Source organism: Rutidosis leptorrhynchoides, chromosome 2 (genome assembly GCF_046630445.1).
Source record: "Rutidosis leptorrhynchoides isolate AG116_Rl617_1_P2 chromosome 2, CSIRO_AGI_Rlap_v1, whole genome shotgun sequence".
In the NCBI taxonomy this organism is placed as follows: domain Eukaryota; kingdom Viridiplantae; phylum Streptophyta; class Magnoliopsida; order Asterales; family Asteraceae; genus Rutidosis; species Rutidosis leptorrhynchoides.
In genome coordinates, this window is record NC_092334.1 from 614479003 (window position 1) to 614501669 (window position 22667).

Below are 22667 nucleotides of genomic sequence, written 5' to 3' on the forward strand. Positions count from 1 at the left end.
AACTTTCACACCACCCACGAAAACAAACGCTGACCACATGCTATACCGATTTCTTGTCCTGAGCTAGCTTCTTCTCATGAACAACAAGATCAAAATGAAGTTGCTTCCTCACTCTTCAATACTTCAAACTGTGATTATAAGATCAAGGTCCTTTCAAATAAAAATTCAGTTCCCTACCGCGTCTCCCCTGTTGCATATTCCCTGCAGCGGAGGGCTACACTATTTCTCGAACTCGACTTTTAAAATGGCCCTACGCTCCAATACCAAATGTTAGATACGTGCCCACAACTAATACGTATAAACATAGAGTAAATAAGGAAGAAAAGAAACTCTAGCTAATGATAATAATAATTCGATTACAATGAGGAAGATAAGGTTCTTTAAGATAATCCTATATGCCACAACTTTCTATCCCATGATCTGTGCGGTCATTCCAAAACCGGGATGGCTTTGAATGTACAAAGCCTTAAAAACCAAAAATTTTGAAAAACTTTTCTTGTATAAAAACTTGACTTGTTTTCCCGTTCTAAAAATGCAAAAAATGGTTTTCAAAATATCTTGTTTTCCCTAAGGCCAAACTTTTTTGATGATCCATGATATTGAGGTTCTTGATGCCGAGTGTGAAGCTTTTGGGCAATCCTAGATTTGATGATAAAGAGATAGATAATGGAAATTTTGGTTAATTATGCTTGATTTCTGCTTAATTGAAGTTCTTCTAGAAGGTTCACCTTAAAAAATTGAAGTTTGAATGAATCTGGTAAAGGTTAAGTTCATTTTGATGTTATTGATTTTGAAACATTCTAGAAGCATTTTTGGGAATAATTTGGATGTTTGATGAGAAATTGTGAAGAATTAGTTTAAGATTGAATTTGATTATTTTGAGTTGAGTTAGTTGAGAATTTGAAGAAGCTAATGGTTTATGAAGTTCCAATTTGAAATGGTTAAAATGAATTAAAGACAATTACATGAAAGTCAAGGTCGGTCAAAGTCTTGGAAGTCAAAAATCAAAGAACTTGGTATTTGTGAAGTTTTTATTGGTTTGGTGTTGAATTGGCTTGAAGGTCACAATAAATAGAGGTAAAATTGATCTAGTCCTCAAGCCAAAGTCAAAGTTGAATTAATTTAGAGATTGTTGAAGCCTTTGAAGATTGACAAAAGCATTAAGGTAATTCTTTGGATTTGTCAAGTATTTTTGAGTTTGTTCAAAGTTTGAAAAGTTGAAATGACCATACTTGAAGTTGTAAGATCTTATTAGTGAAAGTTGGTCAACATTTGTGTATATTGGTTAAGTTTAAGCTTGATTGAGGACAAGCAAGGTTCAAGTGTGGAGATTTGATAGTGCTCAAATATGCATATTTATCTTCGCACTATCTTTCTCATTTTGCTTGGTTTTGATGGGTTCATGAGGATGATTATTTGGTTAAAGTTAGTTTAAATCCAAAAAGCCTAACTTGGTGCAAGCTTGACCAAGTCTTGAGCCAAATCGTTAAGAAATGAACCAAGTAAAGTTAAGTGAAGTTTTGGAGTGTTAAAACATTAGTACAAATCGAAACAGAATATAAAGCTGGAATGCACTCGATTTCGTGGTATAAATGAATCCAATACTTGCATGGATTTTGTGAGTTAAGGAATCAACCCTTGAGCCTAAGGAATGAATAAAGTGAAGTTTTGGGGTGAAAAAGCACACTTCTAGACAAGAACAACGTTCCTAAGCCAAGAATGTCGTTCCATTACACTAAAATTTGAGAAAATGAAGTCAGAAGCATTTGAAGCAATCTAAGAATGGCGTTCCACCACCTAGAACGGCATTCCACCACCTAGAACGGCGTTCCTCTTCTCTAGAACAGCGTTCCTGACCTGTATCAGCCCAGAAAATCAGGTCGACCTATAAATACATTTTTATGGGTTTTTGGTGGAGGGAGCTACACATAGGGGCCGTTTTGGAACCCTAAATGGGTTGCATCCATGATTCCATCAAAATGAAGGATAATTACATGTTATATGTTGAAGATTCATGAAGATTGAAGCTCCATTTCCATCATCCTTTCCATTTCCTTTAGTTTCTTATCTCATTTTGGTAGTTTTCTTCCTTAAATAGTTGTAATGATGAATGATTGTTATTTCTTTGATTTAGTTCTTGTTTATGTAAAGCTTAGATTACTTGTGTTCACTTGATTTGTAAACTTGATGCTTGGATTTTGCCCTAATTTATGAATTGGGTGTTTGAATGAGTTGGTGATTGTTGAGGTAGGTTAAAGATCTATTGCTATGCATTTGCTTTAAACTTTACTTTGATTACATAGATTGTGTAGTTTTTCTTAGTGATTTGATTTGTGAAACAATTTGTGCTTCAACACCTTGTGTGAGCTAGATAACCAAATTGGGGATTTCAAGTGATTGTGTCCTTGGGTTGGGTTGGTTTTCAATTGGTTTTTAGACAACATAGTGGTGTTTGATTATCTTAAGTGATTTCGATAATCAAAGGATTTTAAGTGATTTTAATCCAAAATCGAGTCTCAATGATTTACTCAAAACATAATTTGATCTTTGAAATGAGTCTACGCGAGTTAATGAATTTCATTTAATTGAGGTTTTATGGAAGTTGATTTCATAACCCGTCCTAATCCATCTGAACGAAGTCCATATCGATTATAAACGATTCACAATAGTTGATTACATCGCGAGGTACTTGACCTCTATATGATACATTTTACAAACATTGCATTCGTTTTTAAAAGACAAACTTTCATTACATCGAAAGTTGACAGGCATGCATTTCATTTCATAATATATCAAACTATCAACGACTTAATAATAATCTTGATAAACTCAACAACTCGAATGCAACGTCTTTAGAAATATGTGATGAATGACTCTAAGTAATATCTCTAGGATGAGCTAATGCATAGCGGAAGATTTCTTTCATACCTGAGAATAAACATGCTTTAAAGTGTCAACCAAAAGGTTGGTGAGTTCATTAGTTTATCATAAACGATCATTTTCATCATTTTAATAGACCACAAGAATTTCATTTCTAGTTCTCATAAATATACGTCCCATGCATAGAGATAAAAATCATTCATGTGGATTGAACACCTGGTAATCGACATTAACAAGATGCATATAAGAATATCCCCTATCATTCCCGAAAATCCTTCGGACATGATAAAAACAACATCGAAGTACTAAAGCATCCGGTACTTTGGATGGGTTCGTTAGGCCCAATAGATCTATCTTTAGGATTCGCGTCAATTAGGCGTGCACTAATTCTCAAAATTAGTGATGTTCCCTAATTCTTAGGCTACCAAGCAAAAAGGGGCATATTCGGCTTCGATCATTCACCCATATAATGTAGTTTCGATTACTTGTATCTATTTCGTAAAACATTTATAAAAATTGCGCATGTATTCTCAACCCAAAAATATAAAGGGTAAAAAGGCAAATGAAACTCACATAATATATTTTGTAGTAAAAATACATGTGACGACATTGAACAAAAGTAGGGTTGGCCTTGGATTCACTAACCTATATTATTTGTATATATATTAACACACATAATCATAATCGAATGAATATATATATATTATTTTTAATAATATTCTTGTTAAATTATTTGTTATATAGATATAGATATATTTAATTTATATATTTTATTTAACTAGTGTTTATCTTTTATTATAACATATTAATAATAATAATAATAATTTATATTAGGGTTTATATATGAAAAAAAAAAGATATGTATATATTAATTGATATATTTTATATATAGCTAAGTTACTATCTTGTTAATAATAAAATTATAGTGATATGTGATATTAATATGCTTGTAATGTATTTTTACATAAAAATATCTATTTGTAATAATATTAATAATAATAACTATGAATATAACAATTTTACTACTTATGATAATAATGATTACAAGTTTAATTATAACCATACTAATAATCATATTATCAATAATAATAATTTTATTACTATTACTTTTGTGAATAATACAATAATAATACTAATAATTTATAATATGATATTAATAATAATATTTATGATGGTAATTTGTATTATATTCATAATAATGATAATAATAATAATTATAATAATAATAATACATATATTAATATCAGTAATAATATTAACAATAATACTAAGTAATGATAATAGTATTAGTAATAATAACAAATTTAACAATAATAATTAACACTAGCAATAATAATCACAATCATAATAATAACAATGAATGATACTTAATACTTATTTGAGCATTAATAATAATTATAATTATAATTATATTACTTGTAATAATAATAATACCTAATAATAACAATACTAGTAACAAAAATAATAATAGTTGGTAGTAATAATCATACTAATAATAATAAGTGTTAATTAATAATTCTAACAATTATAATACTACTAATAATGATAATAATCAAATTAATGATAACACAAGTGATAATATAATTATAACTATAATAATAATAATAATAATAATAATAATAATAATAATAATAATAATAATAATAATAATAATAATAATAATAATAATAATAATAATAATAATAATAAAGATTTTTAAAATTCAAAAACTACCTCAAAAGAATAAGTGCCAAAAAGAAATACAGCCCATGTCGGGGATTGAACCAGAGACCTCACGTTTACACATAGCATGCCCAACCATCTCGTCTGGTTTATTTTTCTGATTTATTATCCATCCTATATCTATATATTTATCTCTCTGTTTCAATATTTACTTTTCTTCTTCCTCTTAAAATCGATCAGAGCTCAGAATCAAGTAACAACGAATTTTACTAATTACTTTTAAGTTTTAAACTTATACAGAAATGATTTAAAAGTGTTTGAATTGATTAAAACAGCAGAAAAATAATTAAAATAAAACTGAAACAGAAAATTAAGAACACATATAAACTTTAAATCGAATTCGACATTTTAGGCTGTTATAGACCAAACTTCCTTCATGAAAAAGGTTTCAAATCGTTATTAGAAACTATATGAATCGTTAATTTAACTCAAAATACTAACACAAAATCGAATTTCACCATGAACACATTATTTGACTTTTTTAAAATTAAGTTTGACTTGAAAATTAGAACTCGATAAGAAAAATTGAACCTTGAAACTTTACAGATAGTTTGAATGACAGATTTCTATCAACACTGCATTTTTAGATTTTTCAATTTCATTCGATTTCAAAGTTTTTGAAAATTTTAACAAAACAGAGGTAACCGGCGGTTTCAGAGTTTTTTTTGACTAAATTCACAACTAATGACAGCTACTAGGACTGTAATTTGATAATGTGAGTGTAAAGGTGAATGGTTTCTGTAGATAGTAGAAGTTAATTGTTTGTTTTATAGGAAGAATGGTTCGACAAATCAATCAGTGAAAAGAAAAAAAAATAAATAAATCGATCGAGACCTTCAACAGATTTTGTTTGCTAATGTTATTAAATCGAATCTTGTACCAGATAGGAGACAGAAAACAAATTACGTATACAGATCGAAAGCAACAAGCAACTGAATCGATCCCTGATTTAAATATATTAATAATAAATAAATAAATAAATAAATAAATAAACAAGTAATAATAAATAAATAAATAAGTAGATTAATAATAATAATATTAATAATAATAATAATTATATAAATAATAATAATTAATAATAATTTTAACAACTATAATAATAATCAAAATGATATTTATTATAATTTGTATTATCTTTATGATAATATTTATAGTGATTTCCATAATAATGGTAATATGAATGGTCTTTTTAATAATAATAATAATAAGTTTAATAATTAAATCTAATGGTAAATTTAATAATAATTATAATTATAATAATAATAATATTAATAACAAAATAATACTAATAATAAGTATAATGATAAAAGTAATAAAAGTATTGATAATAATAACTTTAATAATGTTACTACTAATGATAATAGTGATAATGATAATACTAATAATAATAATGACATTGTTAAGAATGATATTTATATTAATAATCATAATAATAATATAACAAGTTATACATATCAAATTTTACAAATAATAATAATGAAAGTATTGATAATAATATTAATGTAACAATTACGTTCAATCTTGTAATTAAATTTGATATAATACAATTTATTAATTATATCATATTTACTGATTATAATATATTGAATTCTTTAATATTTATTTATTACAATATATATATAATAATATTTATGCATTGAATATATATATATTTATAGATTCATTTTAAATTACAAAATTATTATCTTATATATTATTTTCCATATTTAATTCTAATGATTATAATTTATAATTTCAAATCATTGTATGTATTTACATTTATATATATATATATATATATATATATATATATATACACACACATATTCATTTACAAGCAATTGTTCGTGAATCTTCGGGAATAGCCAAGGGTTATTGATTACATGAATATAGTTTCCAAAACTTTTGAGACTCAACATTACAGACTTTGCTTATCGTGTCAAAAACATTTACAGATTAAGTTTAAATTTGGTCGAAATCTCCAGGTCGTCACAGTTGACGAATGGAAATGAAACTATATGTTTAAACATTGTTGTGTAATGAATGAGTTATGTAAATCATGACAAAAGGTGGATCAATCAAGTGGACACGTTTTAATCTTATTTGTTAATCTCTTAGGTTAATATTAGTCTAATCAACACTTTCTTAAAACCCCGCAATCAACTTAGGATAATTATTAGTGTTTTCAGAATCTCAATTAAATCGTCCACTGTGGAACGAACTTGGACTTGCTATTAGCTTTACTGTACGATTATGAATGGTTGCCTATTCGTGTGATAATTGTCTAGTAGTATTTTCACAACATCACAACATCAATCATCAACCCGTATATTCCACAGTGATACTATAACAAAATATTTATAGATAAATTGAATTAATCTAATATTTTGTGTTTATATGGAAACCATTTCTTTTTATTAAATTTTGAGAAATAGCACCAACTATTATCTTTTTAATTTTACATTCAAAATATATCATACTTATAATTTATAACGATCTTCATCCGTCCCATAATTATTGTCACGGTTTGATTTTTGAAGATTTTCTTGTTAAATCTTGACTTTGAAGATTTATTTTTTATGTTATATAATATTTGATGAAAATTTATCAATGAAAATACGTTTAAAATGTAATCCATTGATATAAATTTTATCAAATATTATACTCCATATAAAAACACATGAAAAAGTGGTGAGAAAAGATTATGAAAAGTCAGTTATATATCATGAGACAGTTATTTAGAAACGTATGAAATATTATTATTGTTGTTGTTAATATTATTGTATTAATTTCATAGTATTATTATAATGACTAACAAGGTAGAATGTTCAAAGTATATGACGTATTATATATCATGATAAATTTAATTAAAATAAGTATAAGTATATACTTGCAAAAGATAATAGTTTAAAAATCAAAGTCAGATTATTATTTTATAAATGTATAGATAATAAATAAATTTAATTATATTAAAACATAATAATTTTAATGTCAAACATTAGAATGTGGAATCTATGAAGCATGGATGTGCTACCTACACAACTACTCTAGCAGGTGGAGGGTATCTTTTAATTGGTAAAACTTATATTTTCTAATCCAAAACGTATCACCCAATTTTTAGTATGCTTCACCCATATGATTTTAAATAATACTCCCTCCGTTCGTTCACAGACAAAAAAACACATAGTTTAAGAAAAAAATACTCGTACATGTACTTTTCTATTTACTTTTCAGTCTTACCCCTTACTTTTTACCTATTTTTTGTCATGCATGCATAAAGTAGGGGCACAAAATACTTTTATCATATTATTTTTTTTCATTTATGGATGTGGACAATTAATTTGAGACATCTCAAAATAAAATAATAGACTATAGATTTAGGAAGAAAGGACTATTTATATTTATGCTGGTCGACATTTTATATATGTAAACCAAACACTAAAATCAATAGTCAGGTTTTTTAAGATGTTCAAAATCAATAGTTCACTTATTCGTTTTAAGATGTTTCAAATAAGAGTATCTTTAGTTATCTTTAATTTTTATAAAATAGTTCTTATTTAATAAAAGTTTCGTTTGGATAAAGAAGCTTAAAATTTTTGATAGATGAAAAAAGTTAAAAGCTAAAAGCTATTAGAAGTAGCGTTAAACTTTTAACTTATAGTAATTTTTTTTTACCTTTTTACTCTTTATTTAACAGATTCAGCTACTTTACTAAACACCAAAATATACCTAAAAAACTAACAACTATCAGCTAAAAGTTGCCACCTATCAACTGCAAGCTAAAAACTACCAGCTCGTTTGACAAACATATCCTTAGTAATTCACTTTCATAAATTATGACCGATAAAGTGTTTTTATATGTATTTGGCAATTTAGCTATAACTATCAACTATGTATAACTATCTAATTATACATATTTTCCTAAATTACATTATAAATATTTTGAATATACATATCTACTTTACTAAATTATAATAATAAGAAAAACTTCATTCAAATAACAATATACATTGGGCTTCGATTGCACGGGTTAAGGGCGATCGGGTACAAAACTGGAAAATCTGAAAACTCTTTTCAGCGCTGTGAATTGTATGGTCTTATGTCCCGACAGTTGAAATTGGGGTTTAAGTTTTTTTTTTTTTTTTTTTTTTTTTTTTTAATTATAAGTTTTCAGTTAATATCCTTTCTTTTTTGTGTGACTCGCATTTGCTCGGGCCGAATGCTACGTCTGGTCATATAGTTACCTGTAGTTACCTGTTGGTTATCCATACTTCGAAAGAAGGTCAATATTTTTATTTGCAGGCTTCTCATGAATCGTATCCTCACTTGTCTTAGGTTCCGTTTGTTTTTCAGTCTGCAAATCTTATTATATCTTATGTCTGTGCGCTCACATACGTTTTTACTGCAGAGTGTTTGTTATTCTGAAGATATAAGATAAAATAATGTCTTATTCTGTATGCAACCTCGCAGACTTATAAATGTGCTTCTAACTGCTGCATACATGATTAAGTTATTTTGCAGATATAAAAATAAACAGTCTTCAATATTCATCGTACAGACCATTAGGCAACATCTTCTTTACAGACGTGGTTCGTAGATCTTAAGACAAAAACATCTTTAGTAACAAACACCACCTTAATTTTTTAAACAAAGGTGTGATAATAGAGTCGCCTAGATGCCCGTTTTGTGAGAGATCTGACGAATGTATTGAGCATCACTTCACCGAATTTGTCTTGGTCACTCTTTTGTGGTGTAGCTTCATGAGTTGGTGAGGTAACACAGGTCCAATACCAAATGATTTACAAGGGGTTATAGATTGGGTTTATAGATTCGGGATCCTTTGATGTTGGCTCATCTAATGTTAACGCATCTTGCCTAGCATCTAGGCTAGTTCTTTTGTGGTCGATAAGGCGATGGAGAAATAAACTAATCCATTCTTCGGTGCAGAAGAGAAATGAGATCATTAACGAGGATGTATTCAGAGGCGGAAGAGCTCTTGCTCACTTATGAATTTCACATAGGAGAGACAATATTGCAAAAGATTTTAACATATGGAGATCAAACACGAGACCATTGGCTCCAGATTAACTTTATTTAGTATACTCTTGGAGCATTGGGAGTAATTGTAATTTTCATTATTGGTGTAATGATGTTTTCTTCTATGCCGGTTGTTTAGTCTTTAAAGACTAAAATATTTAGCTTTTAAATAGAATGAAGAATATACATACTAAATTTCCTAGCTATCTAACATGTTTTATAGTAATCTTTTCATTCTTATGAACTTATAAACAAAACATAATATTTCATATTGAGTATGCTAAATTTATCAATATTTATGGTTATAAGTTTTTCGAAGCTTTAACTTCTAGCTTTTATGAAAAAGTTCATATTTAATAGAAAGTTTTTTTTTTTTGGTTAAAAGAGTTTAAAGCTTTTAAACGGAGTGAAAAAGCTAGAAGATAAAAGGTCACATAACACCACCGAAGCATTGCCTAACTATACGAGGGGGTGGCCTATTTATCCTCAACAAGTAGGTGCAGGTTCGATTCTAAGGGCCGGGATATAATTGGTACTGCAAGCCTTTAGTTTTTCGGATGGGGTGTTCACAAACTTCAACCGTACTGCCAGGGTTATTTCGATTTGGGTTTTCTCCTAACGTGTGTGTAGGTGGCATATGATCGCGAATGTTGTTAAGTCTCTGAGCGATACTGATACTACCATTAAAAAAAAGTTCACATAACTTTTAGATAGAGTTTAAAACTCTTTATTTTAACAGTTCCAGCTATTATCAAATACCTGAATACATATAAAAAACTAACACTTATCAGCTACAAGCTACTAGATATCAGCTACAAACTAGTTTTTTCAAAAATACCCTATGAGTCTATGACGATCAAATAAAATTATTTTATCTTCTTTTTACTCCGTCTCAATCATATTTTACCATATTATTGCAACACTTCTCACCCACACCCTCAACCAGGGGCGATTGTGCACGTAAGTGGGTGGTGTCCTATGACCCCACTACTTTGAAAAAAAATTTTATACAATATAGTATTTAAATTGTATATAACACCACTAAATTTAACTATAGAATCCCATATATTTTTGAAAATTATAGATTTTTTGGAGGTAAACAACCATTAAATTACCCTTCAACTATAATTAGCTTTGAATTTTTTAGGACTCATTGAATTGTCATTCTAGATTCGCCACTGCCCTCGACTCACACCACGATAACTCACATTTATTAACATGCACTGTTACGTCATAAAAAAAGTCGCACCACCAAACCCACAACATTTATAGTAAAGTATGATCTAATTAGAGAAAAAATTAGTTCTTGAGGAAAAATGATGATTTATCTCTATATACTAAAAGGCATGGGGTTTTTGGTCGTTTTTGACCCCCCATGCCTACCAAACGACATTGAAAAAAAAAAACCAAACACCCCCTCAAACTTTAGACAACTTTCAAGTTCAACTCCCAAACCAGGGGTGCAAAATGTAAACTTATTTTTTTAATTAAAAAACTTAACCCAACTTCACTCATATTTTTAATGGGACATATCTTCCCACTCGCCTCGCGTTAAATTTTTCTGAACCCACCGTTCAACTCAAAAAAATCTTACGAACACAACGAGACTAACTATACGCAAAACGGACACTTCTAAAAAAAACGCTAAATACCTCGGATTATATTCAATACATATACATACACCTATAATAAATTACCCAAACTAACTACATCATATCGATGGTTCTATTTTCCTTTTTTTTACGCAATCTTCCTACCGTTAAAAACGCATAGGCCGTTAGGTATACTAGGTACTAACTACGTGTATCTAAAAACACTCGTAGCAAAACGTTTTTACTTCTGTAAATACATAACGCACGTTAACTATGAATGTGCAACCCAAAGACCTCGCAGCATCGGGCCCCTTTTACTAGTTGTAGAACAATCTAACCCTAGTTCTAAAAAAGCGCCGCCTTGTTTCCTCCGGCCACCGGCTCTCCGCCGGTGGTCTGGATCTCGTTCCATTCCTTTCCTTGTTTTCCTATTTGTGATACCTCCTGCTTTTTCAGTTCCGTCTCTTATTGGCCTCGATTTTCTTTGACATTTCTATAGTCGGTGATTAATTCGAGCATATCTGGATTTCTGTGGTGTTTGTGGTGGAGGTGAGTGGTGTTTGGGCTTTGGGGGACTGGTTCCTGTCGTTTTTGTGCCGGCTGTTTGTTAACATGCTATTGTACTGGTCACCGGAGTTCCTTTCTTTACAACTCTTCACTGGTCGTCGGTTTTTGTAATGGTGGGTGCCCTTGCTTTTTTTTCATTCCTTTCACTGTCGTGTTGCTCCCCCTGTCGTTTGTCTGCTACCACCACACTGGATCCGCCTTGCTGCTACTTCATCTGTTCGTGGTTTCAGCTTCATATTTTCATATTCGAGTTTGTAGGTTCGTGGATGATGGATTCGTGTGGGTTCGTGTTTTTAAGAGCTTCGAGTACCCTATCTCGTGGGTTGTGCTATGTCGGGTTGCATAGGTTCTGGTGCTCTCTGATGTGTGGCTTGGGTCTTTTCGGGTTCGAGATTTTGAGGTGGTAGCAGGTGGGGCTCTATTCGTGGTTTCTATCTCGGTTGGATCTGGTGGTTAGTAGTTTTATCATGTGGCTGACGGTCGTTCTATCATGGTTTGTTTCTTGTAAAATCACCTTGACATATTACATCATCACCTCTCGATGTGATTGTGTTGTTGGATTATTGGCTTGTTTTTCGAGGGTTTCGTGTGATTGTCGTTTCGTGAGTTGTGTGCTTCGACTTTTTCCAATTCCATACTCTATCGAGTGATTGCCCTTATGTGATTATGCAATGTGTTTTGGTTGGTATATCTAGAGATATCCTGATGGTTCGATCCTTCATATGTCGTGTCTTGTTTAAAATCGTGTGTTATAGACAATTCGAGTGAGGCTTTAGGAATGTTGTTGTCGTGTGTCATGTTTCGTGTATCGTGTCTTGTTATTTTCGTGTTTAATTGTGTGTTAAAAGTCGGTCGGGTTAAGTATATTATATACCTAGCATCTTGCTAGTGTTTTTTAATTTAATAATAATTATTGTTGCCTTTCAAAAAAAAAAAAAAAAAAAAATCTAAAACAAATTTTACTATTTATTTGGATAAAACAAATAGTCCGTATTGTTTTTTTATTATCGCAAGAATTTAATTTACTCTTAATTTCTAAATACTTAGACCATCTAAAAACTCGTTCTATCTAGACAAACAACCTATAAACACAAGTTTTAATTACCGAACAAATTTAAACACGTAAAAAAGTTTTTTTTTTTTTTTTTTTACAACATTTCAAACAAATTTTACATTTTTTAAATAAATAAATAAATATTGTTTGTCCCTTTGTAACAACCCCTATTTATATTGATTGCTACTACCTTCTGTGTCTCTTTTCCCCTGTTTCTGCTATCTTTTAAATTTAACACACCCTCATCCCAACTTTCTCTCTCTAAACTTCTGTACCAATTTCCTCTCTCTAGATATAAATTACGCCTTCATTACATTTAAACCTCAAAATTCACATATTTATTTTTATTCTTACATTATTCAAATAAATATAATAAAATAAAATCATTATATATCTGTCATTGCCATTTACACCTGAAAATAAATAAATTTCATTTTTTTGTATTCAAAAAATTTGAATTCAAAATGTTATTTCCACTGCATTAGAATCAAATTTCAGCTCAGTTGTCAGATCTGTAGCTTAAATCTTGTACGCATTAACTTATATTGTATATTTTGCAAACCTAGGGTTTGTAAAATTTCAAGCTCTTGCTTTGGTTTCCGTGAAGGTAATGTGTTTTATATAGACTTAGGGTTTCTTTAGCTGTAAAAGCATTTGTTGTGGTGATGAATCGAAGTTTTCGGGCGCCGGAAAAGGTAATGCCGGCACCGGCGACGGTGAAGCAACGGCAGCAAATGATGAGTAGTTTTAGGAAACCTGTTACAAAAGATAAGGATGAGGAGTTAGGGTTATTTTTGGAAATGAGAAAACGAGAAAAAGAACGTGATCTTCTTTTTCAGAATACTGATGAAGATGAGTTTGATTCATCACTTGGTAATTTCATTAACTTTATTTATTTTTATTAATTTTTGTAGTTATATTCATTTGAAATTGAATGTGTATGTATATTTCATTGGATGTTACATTTTATATATTTATTTTGCATATAGGAAGTGTTATTTAAAAGGTACTAGAAACTAAATAAGTACTAGAATATATTAAATGAGTAGTTAAACTAACTAGAATTGAAAAAAATTCCATTTTTTAAAACTATTCCTTTGATATCTAGCCAAGTAATAATTATCTGGTTTTAATGGCAGTTGGTAGAGGGGGAAGGAGGATAGCTTAATAATTAAGTTTAAAATTTGGTATAGTTGTTGATGTTGATATTCAATTATTTTAGTTAGTTAGTTGCAGTTGAGCAACTTATAAGCTTATTTTGTTTCGATACAGTTAATAAGCTTATTGTTACTGCTCGAGATAAGCTTAATTGAAATTGTTGATCCGGCAATACGGTCATTTTACTTGCATAATCAAAATGTGGCACATAATCAACTGCATATTTTATTGCATTTCCATGTAGTATAAACAAAACCAAACACTTTTTATGCATTGTATTTTGATATAGCTTAAGCTATGATAAGTTGATTGTGTCAAGTAAGCAAAGCGCAAACACATGATGATTATCTGTATTTATTTTTAATTTTGAGTTGAGAATTATATATGTTGTGTATGTCTAAAGTCTAGACTAATTTTTGTAATTATTTTGATTATGTAGGATCAATTGAAGGTAGTTCACAAATGTTCAGCATGCCTTTTGTAACACCTGTGAGAAAGAATGGAGCAGATGAGCTTCTCAACTCTGAAAATGATAAGAACGATTATGATTGGTAATTTGTGATGTGCAATCTCTATTTCGTAATCAACATGTCATTGTTGCTAAAGTCCTCCGACTAGTTCTTGACTGTTCGAAATTCTGAAGTAGTCCGACTAGTCTCTGAATTGGTCGATTTATTATGTCAAAGTTATCAAAAGTCCAAATTATCTAGTCAAAATGGCTCAAAGTCAACGTTGGTCAATGTGCGAGTAGTCTCCAACTTGACTGATTAGTCCCTACCAAGGTCCCACTCGGCTAGTGACTATTAGTACTTGTATGGATATTAGAATTTGTAGTTTGTTAATTATATGTCACACATAGGCATGTTTTTGTTAATACTTAGTGAACATTGTTATTTTTTTAGGCTTTTGACGCCACCTGGAACGCCTCTTTTCCCTTCTCTGGAAATGGAATCACAGAAAACCGTCATGGGTCAGATGGGAACTCCTAAACCTCGTCCTACTGTACTAAAATCTCGAGTAAGACTAATTCTTGTTTCTATAAATGGTAGCTTTTGACTGCTAAAGTCGTATTTATCTATATATAATTTTATTTTCTTAATACCAGTTTGATATATCGTGGAGCATGTTAATAACTAAAGTTTTTTACGTGCTTGCTTCATGTATAGCTATCTAATACCCACCCGGAGGCTACGGGTAGGAATAATATGGTATCTAGACAACCATTGTCATCTCCTGGGTTAAACACTTCAACTGTTGGACTCCGTAGGCCCTCCTCTTCAGCGGGCCCAGGTGGAAGACCCGTTACTCCAAACGGAAGGCCCACCACTCCTAGCGGAAGGCCCGCTACTCCAAGTGGAAGGGCCACTCCCTCAACCCGAAGGCCCGCTAGCTCAACTGGAAGGACTGCTACTCCAACTGGAAGGCCCACGTTGGGTTCATCAACTAGACCCGTATCAAGTTCGATAGCTAAATCAACAAATTCCATAACCACTTCAACTACAACATCTAGACCTTCTAGATCATCTACACCTACTCCTCGCTCCACCATAGGTTCAACTAAGCCTACAGTCCCGGCCAGATCTTCTACACCTACACCAAGATCTACCGCAAGGTCTTCGACCCCCACAACTAGACCATCTTTAACCACAACCAAACCAGCATCACGGGCCTCCACACCAACCCGTAGACAACCCACATTGACTACCGTAACAAGAACATCATCAACCCCTACAGTTAAATCTCCTACATTCACAAAACCCGTACCAAGTACAACGAGAAGTGCACCAGTTCAACGGGATAGTTCTCCTAGTGTAAGACCACGACCATGGAAACCTCAGGAGATGCCTGGATACTCTCTTGATGCACCACCGAATTTACGGACCTCACTTTCGGATAGACCCACTTCGGCTCAAAGGGGTAGGCCCGGTGCACCGAGTAGCCGGGGTTCATCGGTTGAGCCTGTGGCTAATGGAAGGGTAAGAAGGCAATCTTGCTCACCTTCAAGAGGACGTCTCCCTAATGGTATGAATCATAATAGTGGAAGCTCGGTGCCGGTTCCTGCACTGAACCGTGCGTACGCTAAAGCTAATGACAATTTGAGCCCTGGTTTATATGGAACGAAGATGGTTGAAAGGGTTATAAACATGCGGAAATTGGTTCCTCCAAGGCAAGATGATAAGGATTCACCTCACAGTAACTTATCTGCTAAATCGTCTCCTGATAGCTCTGGTTTCGGTAGATCACTTTCAAAGAAATCGTTGGATATGGCTATACGACATATGGTACTTTTCTTCCCTTCTGACATTATATGGTTAATTCTTTAAATCAGTTATAGCTTTTTATGAAAAAATGAGCGATTTAGTTCAGATATGGAATTAGAATGAAAAAAGGTGGTAATTGGCACTTTTGTCCATGACCAGTTGACCACTCTTTCTTACATAAAGTAAAGTCTTTATTGTCATTGACTGTTTATTTACAATTAAAAGTTGTGCCTTTCTTGCTAAGTATGCCATTTGATACGTTAATCGTCATCTTTTTGATCAGATTCTAGTAGAGGTTGGAATGGGTCTATTTTATCAACCCCCTTTTTTTTTTTAAATTGGTGGGGACATTTAGAAAGAATAGCATAAAAACTACTGTTTGAAGTGTATTTTGTTTTTTTTTTTTTTTTTTTTTTTTTAAAACCAAGTCTTAGACAAGAAGTGTTCTGGGTCAAAACGCCCTGACCCATTTGACTCACCTATTTTGCCACCTATTAAAATTGGTTATATGAGGGAGCCTAACTTATATGTTTGCAACAGGATTTAAGGAGGACAGTGCCAGGCAATTTGAGACCATTGATGACTAATATTCCAGCATCATCAATGTACAGTGTTCGACCTGGTCCCACAAGAAGTCGAACAATGAGCGTTTCAGATTCACCACTTGCAACGAGCAGCAATGCAAGCTCTGAGATGAGTGTGAATAACAGTGGTCTGTGTTTAGATGGAAACATGGACGATGAGATTTGCAGCGAGAGGGGTATTTATAACATCCGTGGCCGGTGAGACTTTTGAGATCGATTCATAAATTGTTACCTCTGAAATTAATTTGTATGCTAATGTGTTTGACCTGCTTATCCCATGAATGATAAGGTAGCATCTAATTTAATTAGTATTAGTTTGAAAAAAAATGTGTGTCCGAGTTACGGAGTAGTTAATTTACTGATTGGCTTTTGAAAATTGGCTTTGGTTATGTCAGCTTGCTAACAAGTAAAGTGTTCCCATAGTTTCTTGACTGATTTGGTTTGTATGTGTTCCTTTATATTACAAGTATACACAAATCAACCACATTGTATTTTGGTATTAAGATCAAATCAATGTACAGGATGATGATGATTAGGTTATAATATGTATAAAGGAATCAACAAGAAGCAGTATTGTATTGATATTAACTAGTCCGGTCCTGCCCGTGTGATGCGGCGGGGGCTTTCGGCCGGCGTATTCATATTTAACGAAGTTTTATTTACAGAAGGGATGTAACGACCCAACCCGTTATCCGACCAAAAACATGCCTAAAAAAAAAACATTTTGTAACACAGTTCATCTGGACGGCATCCAGTTATCTGGACGACGTCCAGTTGTGAAGGCCAGGACGGCGTCCAAGCAATCTGGACGGCGTCCAAATGGTCTTCCAGCTGCTGCCCAAAACGCCCATAATCACAATCGACTAGTGACTATGTTCCAACAACTCATTTACTCAAGGTTTCATCATCAAAACACATTACTTGCATCATTTGACACAAAACACATTTTGACCCAATCTCAAAGTCAAAACACCCATTTTGCAAGCTTACACCTCTAATCACTTATAACCTAAATTAACTAGTGATTTCACACCCAAACATGATTATCAACTAATCAATTTCATCTTCCAACCCAAAACCCACCAACAATGGTCATCAACACCACTTACTAGCTTAAACACCCAATTATCAACTAGTGGGTTTTATTCAAGAACACACAATCAAAACCCTAACTTTGAATATCAAATCCAACAAATGAAATTCGTAGTTAGAACTTACCAATACTACCACAACGTAGCCGAGAACGAAAGGAACAACTTTAAAACCCGGACCTTCGATCGATTCAAGCTCCTTCTTTCCCAAAACTCCAAATCTCTCTCTAGAATCACTCTCTCTCTAAGAATGAAGTGGGAGTGTTTGTGGATGTGAAGAGTGATCCAAAACTGAATCCCAACTGATAATATGGCTACAAATCCGGCCTCAAGTAAAAAGACACAAATGCCCCTCTTAATATAACAAATCTGCACAGCTGGCCCGCCAGTTCATCTGGACGGCGTCCAACAATCTGGACGGCGTCCAGTCTTTCTTTACTGGACGGCGTCCCACCACCTGGACGGCATCCCAATCAACTGCACAAGACTGAACTGAAACAGGGTCTTACAAGGGAAAACGGCTCATGTGTTATGCGTCGTTGTTGGTGTCGTCGTCTTTATTGTTTTTTAAAATCTGTTCGGTTTAAACGTAGTTAGTTTTCTTTTGTTGATAAAATTATCTCGAGCCTGACGGTGTTGGCGAAAAAATTTAACTCGCGGCGAGCAGGAAGATACGGGCTGTCGTTGTGTTTAGCGTTTTTTTAAAAAGTGTCCTTTCGAACGTAGTTAGTATCCTTTTGTCATAAAATTATTTCGAGTCTGATGGTGCTGTCGGAAAAATTTAACTCGTGGCGAGCGGGAAGATACGGGCTGTCGTTGTGTTTAGCGTTTTTTAAAGTGTCCGTTTCGAACGTAGTTAGTTTCGTTTTGTTCGTAAAAATATTTTGAGTTTAACGGAGTTCTTGGTGAAATTTAACTCGGAGCGAGGAGGAAGATACGGGATGTTCTGTTTAGCGTTTTTTAAAAAGTGTCCGTTTTGAACGGGTTTTTTTCTTTTTTCTCATAAAATTATTTCGAGTATGATGCTGATGTCGAAAAAATTTAACTCTTGGCGAGCGGGGAGATACGGGATGTCGTTGTGTTTAGCGTTTTTTAAAAAGTGTTCGTTTCGAACGTAGTTAGTTTCATTTTGTTCATAAAAATATTTCGGGTTTAACGGTGTGCTCGTTGAAATTTAACTCGGAGCGAGGAGGAAGATACGGGCTGTCGAAGTGTTTGGGTAGAGGTTTTATTTTAATTGGGAGAATTTACGTTTTAACCCCTTGAAGTTTGGTGTAATTTTTGTATGTTGGTTATAGTTGAGGGGAAAAAAATGAAAATTCCGAGTGTGAAAAGGGGCTCCAATTGTTATCGTTTTGGCATTGAGAGAACGACCAAAAACTCAACCGTTTTTAGTATGTATAGTATTAGTATTAATAATAATTAATATTAATATTAATATTAATATTAATATATGAATTACATACATTATCACAATTACATAAATGTGTAATGTGTAATTATGTCACAGATTCCTTGAACTCGGTTAGTCATCTAGTCTCTAATCTAGGTGATTAGAGAGTAATTGGGAGGATTACACCAGCTAAATACGTTACTATGGTTTTTGAATGGCTAGGATTGAGGACTTAAAAGGTGATGGTATGTGTATTGTGTAAAGTGGCGGATCTTGAACATATTTTTTGGGAGGGCCGAAAATCTTTTAGCGTTAAAAAAAGTTTAACAGAAATCGATCGATATTTTTAAATGAACCATTACTTAAAAAATAAGTAGTTACTTCTATATAGTACATTTTAACTCTAGTTATTTAGTCATCCAACTAGTTTAATCATTAAGTAGTAAAATAAACATAAACCTAGTGTATGAATTTCGAAACATATTGTTAAAATTTCTTTTCAAATTTAGTTACTATCCCTTCATTATTTACGTATTTTATTTTACAAAATTTAGAATGGAAAGAAACATTTAAAATTATAAGGTTAAAGGTGAACTTCTATGTAAACTAAAGGGTTGTTTCGAGAAACAATTAAAAGTACTGGACCCACTTCCTCTTTCTTTCCTTCTTCTTCACCGACATCACCATTTTTTTTGAAATGCAAACTCACACCTACATAATACTAACACGAATATATACACCACGAAAATGTCCTAAGTAAGACTCGAACCCTCAACCTCAAAGTTGTAAAGGTGACCTCGATACCGCTAAGCCATTGGCTCTTTGGTACCAACATCACCATTTACATCTACGACTGTAGTTGCTTTCCGTTAAAACTGAATCTAACCATTTTTTTTCTTCTTGAAACAAATCAACTATATACGGTACTAGTTCAGAACTTTGGGAGGGCCAACACCCCTCCCTGCCCCTCTGAAGATCCGCCTCTGATTGTGTATTTATTATAGCTTATACACAACACTTACATTACTAAACCATCAAACACTTGCATCTTTTCTACGCATCTTTTCTATGCATCTATTCTATTGGATTTTTAAGACCTAAGAGTAATTCACCATGGTGTGGGCGTAAGTGAGTTGATACGAACCTAGCTATGTGAACCAATGTTTGTTTTTTTCTAAGATGTTTTTGTCTGAAGATATGTTTGTGGAGAAGACGTGTTCTAAAGTCTTAAATAGTGAAGACTGTTTGTTTTATGGCTGGAAATTAACTTAATCAGTCTGAAGCACTTAGGGGGTGTGTTTGTTTATCTCCTAATGAATGGCTGAATCATTCAGTATTAAGTGTGTTTGTTTCTGAATGACATATGATGTTGAATGGTTCAGCATTCAGTGTTGAATCATTCAAAATTAAAACGCTCTTTTAACCATTAAGCACCTAAATTTTCCTTAATATCATACTCAAATCATATCCAGAACACTTAATAAACAAGTATATTGAATTTTGTACTTATGTAACACGTTAATAAAGTAATTTTAGCCAATTTATATCGTTCAATCAAAACGATTATCAAACAACTTATTTTCATTCAGAATCAAGTTTATTCAGAGACTTTAATCATTCAGATTATGAACCATTCAGCACTAAATCATTCAGTTCTATCAAACGTAGCCTTAGAAATATATTTCTAAGTCTGCGAGTTTGCGAACAGAATAAGACATTATTTTATCTTAGGTCTTAAAAAAAAACTTATAGTCTGCAGTAAATATATATGCGAACGCGAAGACATAAAACATAATAAGATCAGCAGACTGAAAAACTAATAACACCTTAGTTTGGCTTCTATATGCATACTTTCAAAGTGCATCTGTAAAATAAGAATGATACGCTGTCCAACTTACAAGTTTGAATGTTTGATAATAATACGTTGAAAAGTTTTGTAGGAAATTAGGAACTAGAAAGTTAGACTTGTTCTAAGGATTATACTAGTGTCTCTTTCATTAACATTCCGGTACTTCCATTAACTTTCTAGTTCTACAATTGCTAGTTGCTTAAACCATCAAAAGGAATCAATATAAAGTTTTGTGTTTGATAGCTTATTGTCCTATCGTCATGAGGACGTGTTTAAGAACAGAAAAAAAATGGTCCCAAACACAAGTATAATCCAAAAGGTGTAATGCGGTCATCGACAGTTGTAGCGATTTTGATATGATAGAGACAACCGTTGTTTATAATCTTGCCAAATTAGTTTACATTTTTGTTTGCATATTTAAAAGATAAGTATTTCGTTATATATGTTTTATAATCATGTTAGTTGTACACAACACACCATATAATTTCATTTAACTTAATTAACTGATTATACATTAAAATCAACGCCCTAAATCAACAATTTACAGAAGAATTTACGAGTCTGCTCTACATACATACACTCGTTAGAAGCAAACAATATTTTTGGACATCAGTTTGGGATCACCCAAGGTGAGTTAACCACCCACGTGTTCATCTCTCGTAGTTGCATAACCCGCCCCAACTACTGCCCTGGAGGAAATCCGGACCAATCCGAGGGCATGATCAGTAAAATCCCTCCGCCCCGCCGCCCCCGCACTAAGCGAAAGGCGACCTGGGTGGATACTTCAGGTAAGGGTTAACATTGAGTGCAATGTTGCAGCCCAGCGGAGTCGAACTCCTGACCTCTCACTAAGAGATGCAGATCACTACCAGCTGAGCTACAACTCAACGTTCGTTAGAAGCAAACAATATACATCAGTAAGAATGATATTAGGATCCTCTCAGTTTACAGAAGTAAAATGATGGATTTGAATCCTTATGTTAAACTGAAAAAATGCATTAAAACTTACACCTGGGTACATTATATTATACTTCTATTGTTTTATACGGTATATATCATTATATGATGGATTGATGATTAATATAAGTTAATGAATAATGAATACGGAGTATTATTTTTGACAAAAGGGTCATTAGGTATCGTTGTGTTGTGGTGTTATGGTAACTATGAGTTTGGGGTTCAAGTCTTATATAGCCAAAATGCCAAATATGTATATGTATATCGTGAAAGTTTTATGTTGTTGGTGAGTATTTGTCATTTTAAAAAATTACTACTTGAACATTGTTAGTTTTAATGCACACAATTAACCTTTTTCGTCTCTTCTCTTTGATAAATAACTGTAAAATTTTTGTAAGCATATCATTCCTCATTATACATATAAATTATATCTACTTTGACGAAACAGAATAGCTATAAGAACTGAATTTATAATATTACACAATATATCAATTAGAGAAGCATGTTGTTCAGTTGTATTGTGTTTTCTTCCTTCTAGCTCCT

At 32.3% G+C, this 22667-nt stretch overlaps 1 protein-coding gene across 1 annotated transcript; it reads left to right on the top strand.

Moving 5' to 3' along the window:
• The first annotated feature begins 13410 nt into the window (after positions 1-13410).
• On the top strand, positions 13411-17112 carry LOC139893505 (uncharacterized). Its single transcript, XM_071876670.1, has 5 exons — positions 13411-13704; positions 14429-14540; positions 14892-15006; positions 15156-16271; positions 16791-17112. The coding sequence occupies exons 1-5, from the start codon at positions 13497-13499 to the stop codon at positions 17034-17036; spliced, it is 1797 nt and encodes a 598-aa protein (XP_071732771.1). The 5' UTR covers positions 13411-13496; the 3' UTR covers positions 17037-17112.
• Positions 17113-22667: the final 5555 nt, after the last annotated feature.

Bases quoted from the DNA above. Each gene is read 5' to 3' on its own strand.
- LOC139893505 (XM_071876670.1), top strand. From the start codon at position 13,497: ATGAATCGAAGTTTTCGGGCGCCGGAAAAGGTAATGCCGGCACCGGCG. The intron at 13,705-14,428 runs GTAATTTCATTA...TTGATTATGTAG, and splicing joins TGAGTTTGATTCATCACTTG to GATCAATTGAAGGTAGTTCA. The intron at 15,007-15,155 runs GTAAGACTAATT...CTTCATGTATAG, and splicing joins CTACTGTACTAAAATCTCGA to CTATCTAATACCCACCCGGA.